The sequence below is a fragment of the Barbus barbus genome (assembly GCF_936440315.1).
Source record: "Barbus barbus genome assembly, chromosome: 8".
NCBI lineage: Eukaryota > Metazoa > Chordata > Actinopteri > Cypriniformes > Cyprinidae > Barbus > Barbus barbus.
In genome coordinates, this window is record NC_136736.1 from 18,413,022 (window position 1) to 18,432,944 (window position 19,923).

The 19,923-nt window shown below is 36.7% G+C and overlaps 1 protein-coding gene across 2 annotated transcripts in view; it reads right to left on the reverse strand.

Annotated features, from left to right (window-relative positions):
* The window catches only part of dnajb14 (DnaJ heat shock protein family (Hsp40) member B14), a 98,306-nt gene extending 87,762 nt beyond the window's left edge, over positions 1 to 10,544 (reverse strand). The window contains exons 1-2 of one of the 2 annotated variants that reach the window (XM_079423488.1): positions 10,363 to 10,544; positions 847 to 1,027 (exon numbers count right to left, since the gene is read on the reverse strand). In XM_079423488.1, coding sequence (XP_079279614.1) covers positions 847 to 1,027; positions 10,363 to 10,498 — 317 coding nt within the window. In that variant the 5' untranslated portion in view covers positions 10,499 to 10,544. The remainder of the gene's footprint in view (positions 1 to 846; positions 1,028 to 10,362) is intronic. The other variant, XM_079423489.1, reaches the window with a different exon arrangement.
* Positions 10,545 to 19,923: the final 9,379 nt, after the last annotated feature.

Genomic DNA, 19,923 nt, shown 5'->3' on the forward strand with positions numbered 1-19,923 from the left:
CACTCATCCAGCTGTATTTATTTATTACCACTGTTCTCACGTTTCTGCTGTTCATAATGTGTATATATAATCTGTAATCTATATAATCTACATTGCTCTGTTCATAATGTACATACAATCCCTACATTGCATTCCTATTTATATTCTGTATATACTCTGCTCAATACTGTATATAGCAATTCCACTGTACATTCTGTAAATCATATCTTCACTTACTCTGCACTTATATGTATATAAAACACTATATTCTTGCACTTCTGGTTAGATGCTAACTGCATTTCATTAGCTCTGTACTTGTACTCTGCATAAATGACAATAAAGATGAATCTAATCTAATCTAATCTAATCTATAACTTTTTATCTTTTTGAGCATTATCAACTCTGGATGATGGATAGTAAAGCCAAGAGTGTCTTCTTTCCAAAGATACCTAATTTGTTTGTGTAGCACACTTTGTCAGGAACTGTTACCATTTTAATTTAGGTAGGTTATTTTCACCTGTGAGGCCCCAAATGAGGGGGCGAAGTTTAACAGGTTAATAAGTACAGGTCAGAATAAATATCATTTCATCAGTTTCATTCTTAATTTGATGCAGACACCAAAATGGGACATCTCGTCTTTGACCCATGTACATGCATGTATATATATATGTTCCTATTTTAGGGACTGCGTAAAAGGGGGTGCTGTAGAACCCCCCTACTCTGAGTTTTTTTAAGCATGTTAAAAGGCCCCTAATGCTCCAAAACCTTAAAAAAAAAAATACATAAATAACAATCCTTGAGTAAATATTAGGTGCCATCGAACTTTCAGTGCTTGGGCCCTAATCATTTATACACAAGATCACTTGCCTTTGTACCCCTTCAGCTTCCTCCTTGGTAAATCCTTTTGTTAAGTCTGCAGGTGCTGAGTCTTGTTTCTGTGTCTCATGCCGGGTTTGGGATCCGGGGTCAGTTCCATTTGATGCCTTCCTGCAAAATGCATTGCTGTTCCCTGTCGAAGTACCATTCGTCAGCAAGGCTTCCAACAATACTGTCAACAAAACACAACTAGCTTATTGTCAAATAGCAGATTTGAATGCATGCTTTTTCCAGTTCTTAGAACATAAATTTGTTATGTTTAACACAAAAGATCAGAATAGGGTTGTAACGATATACCGGTATGACGGTCTATCGCGGTTTGAGCGTACATGGTTATCATACCGTAAACATTTGCATATCTACGCATAATAATCTCACCCGCGCATATGCAATTTATTTCGGCTGCTTCACTCTCCTGAAATGACAGAGACTGTATCTAATCTCCATCCCCCGCTGAAAAAAAGTTTAAATTTGCAGTAGCTATGGGAATACTTTGGACGAATCCAATTTGCTAAAAATGTGGACTCAAAGTGGCTGCTAAAGCAGGCAATACTTCCAACATGTTCGCTCATATTCGCAGACATCTTCCCTCCGTGCAGATAAAGGTATGGCGCATTTATAACAAGTTAGAAGGCTGTATAATTACCATGATGCTGAGGGAATGCCGGTGCAGTCGTGAACATGGGATTTACAGTATAAATGTTAACGAGGTTGTCACTTAAAACGTGCAATCTGATGGATGGATAAATGAAAAGTAGATATGAGTGGCGCCGTTTTATGTACTACATACTGAAGTATGCATGCATGACACTTATGGTGTTTTCAGCGTCTACATAAACATGAACATCAGCGGAGCTGCTCTGAGAGAAAACCAGTTTTATTTGAGAAAAAACATTGTCAAATACACTAAACTCAAAGGTCTGCTACAATGCACATTTGCACACTGCTACACTGCTACCCGTCATAATAAAAGTTCAATTTAACTTGAAGTCCTGACAGAAATAAATTATCATGTTTGTCCATGTTTTAACTTAAGCCGGGCTCACACTGTGCGATTTTTAATAGTCTTTTGCGATTTTTGCTTGTCACACTGTACGAACATGATCCCCATGTCAGACTGTAGGATCTCAGTTGTCTTAATGTCAGACTGTACGACAGTCAAGACGCAACAAAAACAGACGTACTCAAGATTCAAGATTTTTATTTGTCACATACACAATTATACAGGGTATAACCAGCAGTGAAATGTAGGTCAGGTCCGCTCCAAGGACAGTGCAATTATATAGAATACAAATATTAAGAAAAAGAAAAGTAGAAAAAATAAGAGGAATAAAATGAAATAAAAGATAAAAAAAATATAAATGTGCAGGTCAGTACAGGTCAGTATGTTGTTGACTTAAATAGTAATAAGAGGAATGTGCTAAAAGAATGTGCAAAAAGTTGTCCAGGGTATTTAAATAGCAGCAATATGAGGTAGAGAAAAATTATGAATAGCTATTGATATAGTGGTATATACATGGAGTCATGTGATGTTATGACACAGAGTTAGAGTTTAGGAGCCTGATGGCCTGGGGGAAGAAGCTCCTCCTAAGTCTTTCAGTTTTTGCCATCAGGCTACGGAAGCGCTTACCAGATGGAAGCAAGAAGAAGACTTGTCCGGAGTTTTACGTCATCAATACGTGACCCGCGTTCTCTCGCTATAATGGTAGCTAGCAAACAACAGCAACGTGTAGCGTTAGTTTTATTAATTACATGCCTTGATGTAAAAAAAAAAAAAAAAACTAAAAAGACGACGTGTGTGGAGCAAATCATGGCTGGGCAAAAGAGGACTTTATGGACTTCCAGTTCTACAGAGCGAACTTGAGGTAATTTTGTTTAAACATCCTGCCCCTTAATTAGTCTCAGACGACCAAATCGTGGCCAAAATCGCACAGTGTGAGCCGGGCTTTAGAATACCTCTGTTGTGCAGCATTGTTGTTAAATTTTCATTTCATAACATTTAAAAAATTTTATTAAAATGTTAAAGTGTGATATAGATGTACATAAGGCTTATGGCTTTATTTTGTAATTGTTTTTTTGTTTTAGTTTTTTTTTCTCAGAAGGGAGGCTTACTTTCATTAAAATGATTTCAAGTTTGTTGCAATAAAGGATTTGTTCACTCAAATAACTTATTCTTATTCTTTTAAGAGTCATTGTTACTGATAAGAATTATTGTTTAATATATATCGTGAAACCGTGATATTTTCTGAGACTATTATCATTCCGTGAAAATCTCATACCGTTACAACCCTAGATCAGAATGTTCTTGGCAATGGTCAGTCTTAAATCGATCTTTACATATGCCTAGAATTATAAACTAAAGAAACATCCTCTCATTTTCAACTGCTTTTAGCAAATTTCTTAACATGTGTAAATATTTGTATGAAAATAAAAAGATTCAACTGAGACCGAAACTGAACAATTTTCACAGACATGTGAGGACTCCCTGAAGGAACAATCTCTGATGCATTGCAAATACTCTCTTTAAAGGGGCCATGAACTGCAGACTTCCACTTGCACTCTCAGACACTTGCGCTTCCACAGGTGACGTCACTTGCAGTCTTTTTTATTTTGTTCCATTTATTGATTATTTTTTGTTTGAATCTCTCAACATTTTACAACAGTAGCCAGGTGGTGAAAACAAGAAAAAAGAAACTAAATTACAATGTCACTTGCACTCTCCGCTACCTGCGACGTCACTTGCGTTGCCAATGGAGACGAGATGCTGTGGTGCTTAAACAATTAAAACTAATTTAGTACAATAACGAACAGGGTCCTGCAAGTTATCTGTAGGAGAAAAAGAAAAGACCCGCAAATCCGTGGCTACAGAACAGCAGAATATGAACGCAATGCGCAAAGTTTCTCGTTAAGTGTTTTCCTCCCGTAGAAATAAAGAATAATCGAGGCATGCAGCTGTGCGTAACTCAGTGTAAGTAGTTAAATGCACTTGTATGTCCAAATGCTTTTTTGATGCAAAATAATTGTAAAAAGTCAGTTATGTCTCAAGGACAGGACAAAACATCTGATATGTTAAAACAGATCTGTGCATTAGCATGAATGCATCCTATCTGACCTGCAATGATGCTGAGAAAAAAAAAAAAAAAAAGATCTATTTAGTTAGATTTAGTCCATAACATTATTATCATCATTTTGGTAACACTTAATAATAACTGCACGCTATGAATCATTAGTTAAGCATTAGTATATTGTCAATTCATCCTTTATAAAGCATTTTCCCAACATTAATAGGCATTAGTAAGCACTTTATAAATACAGATATAAATGCCTTGTTCTTGAGCATATCTATAATGTTTAATAATTGTATTTTAGTACTTTATTAACGACCAGTTTATCATTTCTAAATTAAGTATTATGTTATTTACAAACCAGTTATTTAGGAGTTGTCAGTGGTTCATAAGATCATTTAGAAAGTGTAAGTAAATGATAAATAAACTATTTAAATGTACATTTATAAATCTTATTATTTAGACACACGATAATAGTAAAACCTGCTGTGATTCATGATTAAGTCAGGTAGTTATAAAACATTTAGTAGTTGCCATTCATCTATTTTTGTGAGATCATCTAAAGTGAGGACTATTTATACCTTGGAAAGCATTTACTATGGAGATTTAAAGGCTCAGTTATCTTCCAAACACAACACAGAGGAATACAGAACACAGAAATATTTTTTTCAAGATGCAACTTAAACTGTATGACTGTACACTTGATAAAAAAAAAGAAAAATAAACCTCTGCATTGTCATAGAAAAAAAAATCAAGTGTAGAGTTGTACAGTTTCATTTTTTGCATTCTGTATCCCTCTGTGCTGTGTTTGTTTATTTTTCTCTTTGGAAGATAACTGAGCCTTTAAATCTCCTTTGTAAAAGATACACAAGTGGTCAGAATTGTTGGTACCCTTGGTAAATATTAGAGGTCGACCGATTGATCGGCCGGCCGATTGATCGGCCGATTTTTGGCATTTTTTTGTGCTGCAAATTAGGCCGATTAATATACAGGCGCGTCTGCAAGCAACGTGATGCTGCCTCCTGCGGCAAGCAGATTGCCATTCCACTGTGATGTCCCCCTCTGCCTGCTAACTTTTTGAAGAGAGAACTACCTGGTAGGGCTGTGCAATTAATCGAAATCGAATTGAAATCACGATTTGAGACGTTGCGATTTGCTATTTTGCAAAGCCTGCAATGTGGACGCGATATTACTCTGTTCCAAAGCATATGCACGATTGCCAGCCTTGAGTGACAGTCTTACTAACCAACAGAGTGAGCGCACCTTCTCCCCGATCAGCACTGCTCTAGCCAACTTAGTAAACACCCACCATTTAAAAAGGGTCAATTTGAAAGTATTTTAAACAATTCAAATTAAAACTAAAGAAAACATATATATCTATATACTGCATGTTCGCTAATTCAGAAGACCGCACACACAGCCCGTGTCTCTGAATGCTTCTCATACTTGCTCCGCTCTGCCCCACGCTGCGCGTCTCCCGCGTCTCACGGACGAGCCGTTTACACATAGCCTGTCTCAGAATGCTCTTTTATACTCGCGGTCTCGCATACGGTTCTGCTCCGCAAGTCTCTCACGAGCGCATCTGGCAATATGGACGAGGCCTGAAGCACGCGTCACTGTGTCCACTCGATCGCGCCTGGCTCCGCGTTTGAAACGAATGTAAATTAAGTCTTTAACTGTTTGCTAATTTCACTTGGATGAAATGAAACATTCAGCACATTTTCCACTTGTTCTTAAAATCCCAAATACTTAAAAATGAATAAATCAGCCCGTGTAACATGTAATACTTTAATAATTGACTAAAGAAATACAGTTCTTTATTTATAAAAAAATAAACAAATCTTTTCTGTGAAATTCAGTAATTCTGTGAAATACAGGTGTTTCTCAATAAATTAGAATGTCGTGGAAAAGTTCATTTATTTCAGTAATTCAACTCAACTTGTGAAACTCGTGTATGAAATAAATTCAGTGCACACAGACTGAAGTAGTTTAAGTCTTTGGTTCTTTTAATTGTGATGATTTAGGCTCACATTTAACAAAAACCCACGAATTCACTCTCTCAACAAATTAGAATACTTCATAAGACCAATAAAAAAAAACATTTTTAGTGAATTGTTGGCCTTCTGGAAAGTATGTTAATTTACTGTATATGTACTCAATACTTGGTAGGGGCTCCTTTTGCTTTAATTACTGCCTCAATGCAGCGTGGCATGGAGTTGATCAGTTTGTGGCACTGTAATGGAAGCCCAGGTTGCTTTGATAGCGGCCTTCAGGTCATCTGCATTGTTGGGTCTGGTGATTCTCTATGGGGTTCAGGTCAGGCAATGAATCTAAAATATATGAAAGTTTCACTTTTTGAAATAACTTAAAAGAAAAAAAATTAACTTTTTCACAACACTCTAATTTATTGAGATGCACCTGTCCTGTGCATAATAAATAATATTTTGGCATTCAAATACATCGCGAATACGGAAACATTTGATTTTGCGTCGAATGAGAGACCTAGCGTTGGTTTCAGTTTCATTTTAGCCTAAATTCATTCGTTTTGGCTTGTCGTTTATAGCTAGCTTCTTATATTTTTAATTCTTGTTCTTTTCTAAATACTGTTAATTGAAAGAATTTGTTGTGGAGTGAGGGGAACTAAAATAGCCTAGCTATGTTTACAGTGTTTATTATAATGTTTGTAAACATTTCGCGTCGGCATTAGGCCTATTTCTGAATGAAATAATGAAATGCGACTTATACGTGACTTTTCTCTCTCTGTCTCTAAAAAACTAAATTTTGTGATTTTTTTAAATCACAAAAATCTAAGCTTTCATTGGAGAATAAGAATTTAAAATGGGGGGAAATATCATTAAGAAATAAATGATTTTTCTCAAATACATGTACACAATTATTGGTACCCCTAGAAATTCTTATGAGTACAATATATTCAAAATATATTCCCACCACACCAGCTTACTGGTGGAGAGGCGACAGAGTGATGAAGCCAATCAGTGTAAGGGGATGATTAGGAGGCCATGATGGTCAGAGACCAATGGGGAAATTTGGTCAGGATGCCGAAGTCACACCTCTAATCTTTTCGAAAGACATCCTGGGATTTTTAATGACCACAGAGAGTCAGGACCTCGGTTTAACGTCTCATCCGAAAGACGGTGCTTTTTGACAGTATAGTGTCCCCGTCACTATACTGGGGCGTTAGGACCCACACAGACCACAGGGTGAGTACCCCCTGCTGGCCTCACTAACAACTCTTCCAACAGCAACCTAGTTTTCCCAGGAGGTCTCCCATCCAGGTACTGACCAGGCTCAACCCTGCTTAGCTTCAGTGGACAACCAGTCTTGGGCTACAGGGTGATATGGAAATTAATCACCCATCACAATGAGAAAAACCAAAGAATATATTTCTAATGTGCAGCAAATGATAATTGAGCTTAACAAATTAGAAAGTGGCTTTAAGAAAAGAGCTAGAGCAGTGAACATTCCCATTTCCACCATCAGGGTAATAATTAAGAAGTTCCAATCAACAGAAAATGTTATGAATCTGCCTGGAAGAGCACGTGTGTCTATATCGTCCTAATGCACGGTGAGAAGGAGAGTTTGAGTGGCCAAAGACTCTTCAAGGATCACAGCTGGAGAATTGCAGAAAAAGGTTGAGTTTTGGCGTCAGAAAACCTTTAAAAAAAATTATCAAACAGCACCTACATCACCACATGTTTTTTGGAAGGTCTTCAAGAAAGAAAAAAAAAATGCTTTCACCAAAAAAAATAATCTCCAGCATATTCAGTTGTCAGACATGACTGGAACTTCAAATGGGACTGGCTTCTATGGTCAGATGTAACTAAAAAATTGTTTTTTAGCAGCAAACACTCAAGATGGGTTTGGTGAACACAGGGATAAAAAGTACTTCATGTGTACAATGAAATATAGTGCTGTATTTTTGAAGTTGTGGGCCTATGCTGCTGAAGGCCCTGGACACCTTGTTTAGACACATGGCATCATGGATTCTATCAAATACCAACAGATAAAAAATCAAAAAGTGACTGACTCTTATAATGGGCCATGTTTGGATCTTCCAACCAGACAATAATCCAAAAACAAACCTTAAAAACAACACAAAAATGGTTCTGCTATGGCCTATGGCTATTTCTGTTCCCTGACCTGCACCCTATAGAAAATGAGTGGGGTGAACTGAAGAGGAGAAGCAACGTCATGGAGCTGAGAATCTGAAGGATCTGGAGTGATTCTGGATGAAGGAATGGTCTCTGATCTCTTGTCAGGTGTTCTCTAACCTCATCAGGCATTATAGGAGAAAACTCCTGTACTATTTTGGCAAATGGAGGTTTCAAAAAGTATTGAATAAAAGGGTACTGTTAATTGTGTCCAATGTGTATTAGAGAAAAACATTTATTTCATAATACCCCCCCCCCCCATTATAAATTCTTATTCTCCAATGAAAGGTTAGATTTTTGTGAACTTTTTAAATAATAGATGCATTTTGCAAATTTCTGTTTATGAATATAATATTTACCTTGCAAAATGTAAAAGTTAACAACAAAACCATTTTACTTTTGAGTGAATAAGTACAAATATTTTTAAAGATAGCATGTAGGCTAATTAACATTTCTTTACACAAATAAAAAGGCACTAACATCAGGCCAAAAACTAAGAAACAAATCACAATTATAAAACAAATGAGACAAGTCTTCCTCGTATGCATTACAGAAAATGCAAGTATTGTCAATGTCCATGAATTTAGAAAGAGCTACTTTACATGAGTAAACTGTGATAAATATTTTGAAATGCACCTCTTTAACTTTGTTAAAAATACAAAATTTGTCCGAATTGGGAATTTTGTGCAGTCCATAAGAATTTTAAGTTGTAAAAACGCATAAAGAATTCATAAGAAAGAATGTTTCCACTATCATAGAACAAATCCATAACAAAAAAAAGTATATATATATATATATTTATTTAAAAAAAAATTTTTTCAAACAACCTGTGCAAAAATAAAGATTTATTCCTAGACGTAATGAGACAATTGTTCCATAAAAGCATTTTATGTGGAGAAAATTGTGATGGAAACAAATCCAAGCCAATAATATTTGCTGGTGAAATTTAGATAATTTAATAGGTAACTTTCCTGGAAGAAAATTACATCTCAGAAGAAAAAATAACCCTCCATGTTTCTGAAAGATACGTTGTGGGATAAAGAACCACATAGAATTATCATTTTTTAGACAATTTCTTAACCAATTAAGTTTAAAAGTGTTGTTAATGTCAAAACAATGTTACGAGTGCTAGTAAATATATTACAGGCAGTGTGACATCACTGGGTCTCGAGGATGGCAATAAAGCAGTGAAATGTAGGGTGTAGGTCACCCTACATTTCACTGCTGGTTATACTCTGTATAATTGTGTATGTGACAAATAAAACTCTTGAATCTTGAATCTTGAACTGGGTCACATGAGCAGGAAGTTATACGTATTTGAAAATTTTTGAAATTCATTAAAAATACACAGAATTAAATTTCCAAAAGTTGTGTATGATGTGTAGCAGGTTTGTGTGAACATATCACAAGTGGCGTGACATCATCAGGTCACATGACCAGGAAGTTATATAGATTTGTATATTTGAAAAATGTCTATTCAAAATAGACAAAATGCATTAATCAAAGTCATGTATGATGTTTGACAGCAGGTGTGTTTGAATACATCACAACTGGTGTGACATCATCGGCTCATAGGAAGTTATATAGATTTGTATATTTTAAAAATACACTAAAAATAGACTAAATTACATTTCCAAAATCCAAGTCGTGTATGATGTGTTACTGAATATATTACAGGTACCATAAAAATACCTGTTTCTATAAATTAAAAGAAATGGTTGGAGTACAAAGTTACTGTAACAATTCATAGTGAATATCCCTCCCATTCATAGTTTAAAATTATGTATTAATGTTTTTTCACATTTTTAAATTTTATTTGTATGATGCTTTACATGTTTTCGAATCTTGAAATGCATATCTTTTTTATTATTTTTATGCACTTTTGAGACTGTCCCTTAATTTGCTCGGCAAATGTCTAACAAATATACAGCATCTAATTTTACCGCACCGGCTAAAGATGTTTTTGGAAAAGGCACACTAGATCAACACAATATACCTGCTTTTTTTTCTTGATGATCATTAAACACAATAGGAGCAAAATATATGTATTCCTCTGCTAGCCTATGTCGGTTTAATGAAGTATATAAGTTCGTTAATTGCTAGTCTATTTATAATGTGTATGTGTTTATGCTCTCTGTGTTGTGTAATAATAGCGTTTAGGTGTTTTTCCTGCTTTTTAAAATAACCTTTAAAACAGATAAACAATTCTGCAGCTAGCTTTTGTGCTGGACTAGCCCGTGTACCATTTGTAAAAGAGAAACGTATAATACCTTTTGCGTCCTCGGTTGGATAGAGTTTTTCTGCTTTGTTGAGGAATTTCAAAGCCCTGTCTTTATTGCCATCCTCGAGGGCCTTGTTAGCGATTTTCAAACACTTTTCAGCTTCGTCCCGGTTTCCTTCCATCATTTTATCAGCTGAGCTGACTAACACCAAATTGCCGATTCAGAACAACACTTTCGCTTTCCAATAAATAAATACAAATAGCATTGTTTGACTTGTTTCAAAGTATAAGGTAAATACGGGTTTGCCTCAGCTGCTTTATTATTAAATTGTTGTTGTTATTGTTATTATTATTATTCTATAAAATATTTGAAGGGGGGGGGGGGGGGGGGGGGGGGTATAACGCCATTTAATTTCATATGGACTTCCCGTTTTCATGTGTAAGACATGCCTTTCTTTTATTGCTCTGTTAAAGCAAAACATATGGAGATATCATTTCATCCCAGTTGTAACAAGTATTATTCTAACTACTATTCAGTGGCGGAGCTAGAGTTTTATACGTGGGGTGGCCAGGGGGTGGTCCAGTTTATAACTCCAACCTGGCATAAAAATAGCATGAATAAATCCTACAATTGCTAATTACTTCACATTACCACACATTAGCTATACATTCCTACCGTAACTTCAAATGTTAGTCTATTGAAACTTATTTCTCTTAATTCTATCACCTCATTAACCAGTGGCTGGAGCAGCCTGGAGTGAGAATTATTCATGAATAATTTTACAACAGTAAGATTTATGTTTTTTAATTCTCTTCTGCTCACCAAGCCTGCATTTATTTGATCCAAAATACAGCAAAAGCAGTAATATTGTGAAATATTTTTTACTATTTAAATAACTGCTTTCTATTTTAATATATTTTAAAATGTAATTTATTCCTGTGATTTCAAAGCTGAATTTTTAGCTCAAAAAACATGTATTATTATTATTATTATTGAAAACAGTCGAGTAGAATTTTTCAGGTTTCTTTGATGAATAGAAAGCTCAGAAGAACAGCATTTATCTGAAATATAAATCTTTTGTAACATTATAAATGTCTCTATCATCATTGCTAAATAAAAGTATTAATTTCTATAATACCCCCCCCCAAAAAATAAAAAAAATATAATAATTATACTGACTCCAAGCTAAAAAAAACTTATTTCAGATAAATGCTAATCTTTTGATCTTTGTATTAAATAAAATAATTAACTTTATTGACTCAACTCAACTGTTTTAAATATTTATAATAATAATGATTAAAAAATGTTTCTTGAGCAGCAAATCAGTATATTAGAATGATTTCTGAAGGATCATGTGACACTGAAGACTGGAGTAATGATGCTGGAAATACAGCTTTGATTCACAGGAACAAATTACATTTTAAAATATATTCAAATAAAGCAGTTATTTTAAACAGTAAACATATTTCACAATATTACTGCTTTTGCTGCATTTTGGATCAAATAAATGTAGGCTTGGTGAGCAGAAGAGAACTCTTTAAAAACATTAAAAATCTTATTGTTCAAAAACTTTTGACTGTTAAATGTACACTTTATTTTTTTCTAAACTAAACTATTGTTAAGGTTAAAGTAACAATTGGTTTGTATACAAGTTCATATTAGACTATTTTTATAATAACGTTATTTCTATTCATTTTTATTAATTATAGTAAAAAAAAGAGCAATTGAGTAAATATTTAAATGTAATTTTTACAAAATTCTCTCTATTTTTCTCAAGTTTATGGACACTGTGTGGATTTTCTTTTATGTGACAATGTTTTCTAGCTGCTGTCTTTCCGCGGTTGAAACACTCATTGAGTGATTACATGAGACACTATACATTCAGTAAGTTGTAGTGTATCTTTCAGCATGGATCGGATGTTCATTAAATGTTGACTTCATGCTGATAAGAATGCACTCATGCTTTACTTGAACTTAAAAAGCGGGAGCGCGCATGATCCGCCACACCAGCCACTGAACAGCCCCAAAACTGTTTTTATTGCTTGAAATTCTCAATAAAACTAACAGAATTTGAACGCCGAGACTTTGTTTCATGTTATTAGAAGTGACCTGTTCTGTCGTGTCCGTTAGCTCGTTGTCTATGTCCTCTCTGCGATGTTTTTCACTTTTTGGCGCTAGAGCGTGCGCGTGAGAGGCTGGAAATGGACGAGACGAAGCGCGATGCCGAACACCAAACGCATCACATCCTTGAGTTCGAGGCTAAAATAAACGCTTATTTCAGTACAATTAAACAAAGAAAATTAAATCGTAGCATATAAATTTTTGGGTGCCACCCTGGACACCCCTCTGGCTCCGTCACTGCTACTATTCTATTTTCAAATAAATAAATAACACATTAACTGAACGATTTGTCATTACTAAGTACAAAAATCACAAGATTAATCAGCATTCAACTTAAAATGTTGAATGTAGGCCTGAATGCATAAATAACCTCAGAATGCATAAATGATGTCAGCTGCCTCAGAAGGCTGTGATGTGATTTTATAATAGTGGTCAGAAGTGTTGTCCGACCTAGGAAAACTGGCTTCTTCTCACTTTATTCAAGTTTTTTTTTTTTTTTTTAAATATACATTAAATATCTTGTATGCCTGTTGTGAAGTTGTGCCTGTTCAATATAAGTCTCGCGTAGCCAGACCTTCAGACCGATGGCAGAAGGTCTAGGAACTTTGGCCGCTTTGAATGGCCAAGGCCCGCCCAAGAGGCCATACGACTGACAGGTAAAGCAACCAATCACGTTTCGTTTTGTGATGTGTCATGTTTAGGGGCGAGGAAGTGTCGTCAAAATAACGGACCGGTGTATTTGAAAGATTCTATGCTGCGAACTTTAAATTTTTTCACATAGCTTTTGACAATCCAGCGTTAGTTGATCCTGATAAGCGCTCGTCGTCACAGTTGTAAACACGACGGCTTTCTTCTTTGAAAACGTCTCCCGGAAATCTTTTTTATTTTAACTTTACACACAAATCCAAGAATTGCCTTTTGAAAGCAGGTATCTATGTTGGTTATACGTGATATATTTTATAAAATAATTAAAATAGATGAATCTAATTATCCTTTTTTTACTGTAATACTGGATCAGATGATAACACTTTAAATGTGATAATTTTTCTTGGGAAGTTTCATGTATACATAAAGCAAAACGTTTTATTACGTCTATTTTATTACGCATTGCGTCTATTATTCCCTCTTTTAAGTTTTTTTTTTTTTTGTAAAGAACTTAATATATTTTATGACTCATTGATTTCAATTACTAGAAACAAGAAATGTATAAAAACATCTCTCATATTAAAAAATGTTATTTGTAAAATTTAATGCTTTACATGATGTATATTTGTTACATATATCCCCCACTTTTGTGTGTGTGTGTGTATGTGTGTGTTCTATTTGACGTTAAGTATTTCTGTATATTTGATTTTGAAAGAGAAATAAAAATAAAAAAAATCCAAGAATTGCACACACAAAATGCAAAATGCCTCACACCTCTTGTAAAATGAAGCACTGCATTCAAAATATCACAAACATATCTCGAAAGTAAACATTTGCCTTATGTTGCAAACACCTTTATATTATATTTTCGGATATAGCCTATCATATGCACATAGTTATTCAAAACCTAAAGCTCTTCTTTCATGAGCTCCTATGTACATTTCTGTACAAGATTGAAAGCAATTAGCAGAGAGATAAGCAATTTTATGAAAAATTCATGGTAGCCTAAATATGAACGCAAGATTAAAAACAAATTATTTTTTACTTTAAGCATTTGTGGTTGTGAATATTACACAGTAAGAAAGAGGAAATATGTTGTTTGCATCCATTGTTCAAAACCTAGAGATACTTTCTGCTTTTTTCATCACTACACAAAAACTAAATGCTGAAATTAAGTGATTTTTCACATGATATTTATTTACTATAATATCATAAATTGATAATAGCCATCAGTAGTTTATATTTTCCACAATTAGCTCATAAACATGAGGTGCATTTTTGTCTCAACTGTACCCATATGGTGTACAGTTGAAACAGTAGCATGGTACAGTTGAGACACCCATTCTTAATGCCCTAAAGCTGGCTAACCATTTATGGCAAATGTAATAAATTACAAAATTACAGTTTTAAATAATTACAGTTAAAAAATAAATTTATTTATTTGCTTTATTTAATTCAGATTCAGTTAAACAAAATAGGAACAAATATTTAACACTAGAAAATATATGGCAAACAGTACAAATGTAACCATAACAGTAAAAATAACAATATACATACCTGTATATTCTATAATCCTACCCCTAAACCTACGCATCACTCAAATCTTTCTGCATTTTTACATTTTCAATCATTCTGTATGATTTATAAGCTTGTTTTTATCATGGGACCTAAAAAATATTCCCATAAGGTTAGAATATACTGATTACTATACTTGTGGGGACATTTGGTCCCCATTGGTAATACCAGTACACAAACACACACATGCATTTTATTTTCTATGATTGAACTGTTACTGTATACAGTACATAGCAACCTATAAAGGGTGTCTCAACTGTACCCACTTTACCACCTTGAATATTGCTTAAAATGCTATGTAATCCTTTTAACATTCATGTTAGAAATTATGTCCATTAATAATAGACCGTTGAAATATCACAAATATCATTTTTTTAACAGAATTTGCGTAGCATATATGTAAATGTGACTTTTGTTCTATTATCATAACACTGTACAACTAAACAGCATGTGAAGCAATAGGACACCAATTCGGGTACCGTTGATACACTGTGTCTCAACCGTACCCCACTGACATGCTCGCACGTTTCTCTAGATTATGAAAAGACCTTACATGGCACAATGTGATAAAATGTCTATTTTTAGAAAACAGAGTAACATTTGCAATGATATATGTTAAGTTTAACAATCATAAATTAATAATAAGCTATTCATTGTGGAGGGGACATGGTGAAATGAAAATCTCACCTTTTTTTGAAAAAAAACTTTTGCCGATATCTTCCGAGTGGGAAGACCCACACATTTCAAATTTCCCACAATCAAAGAGAACACTAAAACACATCTGTGGAGCAAAAATCATGGCTTGGGGTTCTTGTGTACGCAAGTTATTTAGGGTGTTTCAACTGTACACATGTCTCAAATGTACTCAGTCTACCCATTTCTTGAATCATCCTTACTGTAATACTGGCAAAGAAGTATGTGCATTTCTCAAAACAATTTGTACAAACAGCACCACAATGGATTTCCTGCAAAAGCCTGTAAATTACTCAAAATCTATTCATCTCTCAAAAGTAAGTATTTATGTAAATGAACTAATCAGTGCCATCAGAATGAAAAGTGCTTGTGTAATTGTTCACAAACAAGATAGTCAAAATGCTTAGTCATGTTGTCAATATAACAGTGCTCTCTGTATTACCTGATGTAAAGAATGGCAACAGTTTGGATGACAATATTGGAATACAGAAGACGGCACTTCTTATGTATGCCATATATCCATTTCAAAAGTACAAATTTACACTCTACTGTATGTGGGATATTGATTGAAAGAGACTAGATAGGATTCACAGTTACACTTGTACTAGTGGCCTGACTATTGCACAGAGAACTATATATTGTATATATATACAATATATAATACATTTTGAGCAACATGACATTAGCAACTGATAATGTAGGTAACCACAGACAATTGAACAATCATTTGCATGAATCGCAACTTGTTCAAAAGAATGAGAAACTGCTTTTATGTGCACAAGTGACTAGATGATGTGGAGGATGAACAAGTAGTTTTGAGAATTTCAATTTTGATCTGAGAAATGCACCTTAGCGACTGAGAAAAACTGTATAACTTGACCTGTGGCCTATTTATAGGACTATTCTAAAGCCATGATTGGTTGGTGTTAAGTAAACCAATGAGTGTTTTCACATGTGAGGAGTTAGTATGAAGCACTGATGAATTAGTGTGGCATTTTAAATGGTTGTGTTTGAAAAAGAAAATCGTTACTTCCTGTTAGATTTTTGTGTTACATAGAGAACTGTGTGTTGTGTTTTGCAAAAAGTGTTTTATGAAATTGAAACCTGAGTCAAAGGCCGAGAATTAGTGTATGGTTTTACAGATTTGGTGTGTGGTTCTGGTGTTTGAGTGTCAGGTTTCAGAAATTGTGTGACAAGTAAAGATTTTGTGTGTAAGCAGTTGAAAAAAAAAACTGTAACATGGTGTCTAAGTTTATGCAACTGCCCCCTGAAGTGTGCCGTATGCATCAGATGTTCAGCCAGCGGTCCGTGGGCATCACATCTGAGGCTGAGACTAGTCCAATATAATAGACTGGAGTGCCAAAGTGTTATGATAGTAGACTGGACACAGAGGATTAGTGCACAATGCAGAATGTTTATTGATAAAACAGAGGTAATAAGGCAGATGAAGGTGACTTGATACTTGAATCAGATGCAGAAAGGATATACTGAGAGATGTAATATCTTGCCAGGAACTCGTGGAAGGAGCACACACCCCAGGATGATGGAGGAGACGAAGGACGATGACGGATGGAGGAAGACAGACGATGGAGATACGGGGAACCAACGATGGAGAGGAGCAAGAGGTAAGTAGTCTAACAGGTAAGTCTTTGGTAAGTCACAGCGAAGAGCTATGAGAGTCCACATTGTGTAAAGGAGATCCGACAACTGACTGCAATGGGGTGCGTTTAAGTAGTGCTGGGGTGATTAGGTGCTGATGAGGTGCAGGTGGCTTGAATTACTAATCAGGTGATTTCAGGTGAGGGCGTGCGTTGTGATTAGAGAGGGAGAGGGACAGACAGACTCGTAACATTACCTCCCCCTCCCGGTGGGCGCCCTGGAGGCTGGTGAAGGGCAGGGACACTGGGGAAGCCTCCAGGGCGGGTCTAGGGATTCCAGGAGCCATGGCATATCAGGAGATTCCAGGAGCCATGGCAGGACTGGAGACTCTGGAGGTCATGGCGGATCAGGGGACTCCGGTGGCCATATTTCTTCTGGCATGCTGGGCCAGGGAACTATAGTGGCCTTCCCCTCGGCCACTACTGGCGCTTTTCCACTGTGTGGTACGACTCGGCACAGTTCAGAACGGCACGGAACGGCTCAGTTCAGTTCGGTTTGCATTTCCACTGCAGTTTAGATTATTCACTTGCCGTTATAGTTGCGCCGCCTCTACTGCCGTGACTCCTGAAAAACTTTTTAATTCCGCGTCGGGACGGATTACGAACTGGGCCAGCGGGGCCGCTGCCCAGGGGCCCTAGGGGTGCAGGGGGCCCGTGGGGCCCCTAGCCCAAAACAATTTGCAACGCTTATCAACAATGTATTTTCGTTTGTCTATTTTAGAGGGCCTACATTCTTTGATCCTCTGCCTACAAGGGCCCCTGACCCTATAGGGAGGGCGTTTGGCTGCCAAGGGCCCTCGAATTGTGGTGGTTGTGGTGGTGGTGCTGGTGGGGGGGTCGGTGCTTTCAGGGGGCCCCCGGCCCTGCTATAGGAACTTTAAAGGGAAATGGGTGCATGGGAGCCTACTTTTAGAAGGCCCTCTTAGGCCCTCCTATTATAGTCCTGGCTTCTGGCTACCAGGGGGTCCTAGGGAGGAGGGTGTAGTGTACCTTTAGAGGGCCATCTGATTACAAGGGCCCCTACCATGGGGCCCCTGGCTTCTGGGGGGAGGGGAGGGGGGAGCGGTAGCATGGTGGGATGGAGGCGGTTAACCTGCCCGCTGAGTGGCCCCCAGACCAGTGTAGCAGTGTAAGAGTTTGACCAGTGTAATCACTCCCAGGGCTGTAGTGGAGGCTAAACGCAAGTAAACACGGTTTACCCACCTCTGAAATTTCAGAATTAGAGTTTACCCACTTCTCAATTGATCTAAATGCACATCATAGTATAGTTTATGCACAAAATGTGATCACAGAATTCGTAGTTCACCCACCTCTTATTTTACCACTACACCCCTGATCACTCCGTTCTGTACGGGGATATGGTACACAGGTGGATTCTGGCATGGTTCAGCTGGACACGGTACACATGTAGTGTGATCACTACCGTGCCCCAACATGGCTCATAATGCAAGTAACATGTCGGGAAAGTACAATGGAGTCCAAGCTCATCTTAAACGACGAAACCCACTGATTTGTTATGTCCCTTGTGCAGCACATTCATTGAATTTAGTTGGTGTCAATGCTGTAGACAGCAGCTCAGAGGCTGGACATTTCTTTGACCTGCTACAGACAATGTACACTTTTTGTGCATCATCTACGCACAGGTGGGGGAAGGTCTTCCATAACACTGGTGTCAAACTCACACTGAAATCGCTGTCAGGTACTCGGTGGAGTGCACGGGCTGACTCAACTCAGGCTCTGTGGAGGTATTATGCACAACTGAGAGAGGCATTGAATATTATTTCCAAAGATAAGGAGGAGAAGCGAGAAACTCGCAGTGAAGCCTCTGCACTTTGTGGGAAATTGGATACACTGGAGATGGCTTTCATGGCACACTTCTGGAATACAATATTACAGAGGTTCCAAGCCACCAGCCTGCAGTTGCAGAAGCCAGACATTAACATATGTACAGCTAAATGTCTACTGTCATCTTTACGAGACTTTGTGGCAGCACAAAGAGACAATTTTGAGGTATTTGAAGCAGCCGCTTTAAATATCACTACTACTGTCTCCCAGGACTATAGGCATGACCTCCAGTGCACAAAGAAGCGCCCACGAATGTTTGATGAAAGCGCAGAGCCAGGTGTTACACTTAATGGTAGGGACCACTTTCGGACTGAAACATTCAACGTTGTTATCGACAAACTTGTGTCTTGTCTTAACCATCGTTTGAGTGCATACACACACGTAACTGAGCTATTTGGTGCTCTTTACAATATGTCCAACAGTGAGCTCACTTTAAAGGCTAACTCACTCGTTGCAACATATCCTTCAGATCTGAACATGAGCCTGGCAGATGAACTGATGCAGTACAAGTCATTCATGTCAGAAAAAGAGACATGCCCAAGTAAAATGCTCAGAACAATGATGGATTTAGATTTGCAATCAACCTTTCCAAATGTGTACATAGCACTTCGACTTTTTTTGACCCTGCCTATTACAAACTGTGAAGGGGAGCGCTCATTTTCCAAACTCACTCGCATTAAAAATGAACTCAGGATTAGGATGTGCCAAAACCGCCTGAATTCACTGTCACTTCTGGCCATCGAATCAGAGTTGGTTAGACAGCTTAACTTTGATGAATTAGTGGATGACTTTGCAAGAAGGAAGAGTAGAAAGAAAGTTATGTAAGGTAGGCTATTGACAGATGGGTTAGGGTTAGTATTTGACAGGTGGTTTAACATTTTCATTTTTTTTTACTTTTTCACAAAATATCTATAATTAGACCTAAACGTTATCCATATTATACAAAATGGTGACTTGGAGTAGGAACAGTAAAATTAAATGTTATTTCTCCCTTTAGCTGCATAAAAAGTCCCCAAAGTTTCACAACTGGTTCATGGTGAATTAGTTTCCAAATGTATCAAAATCTCCCTCC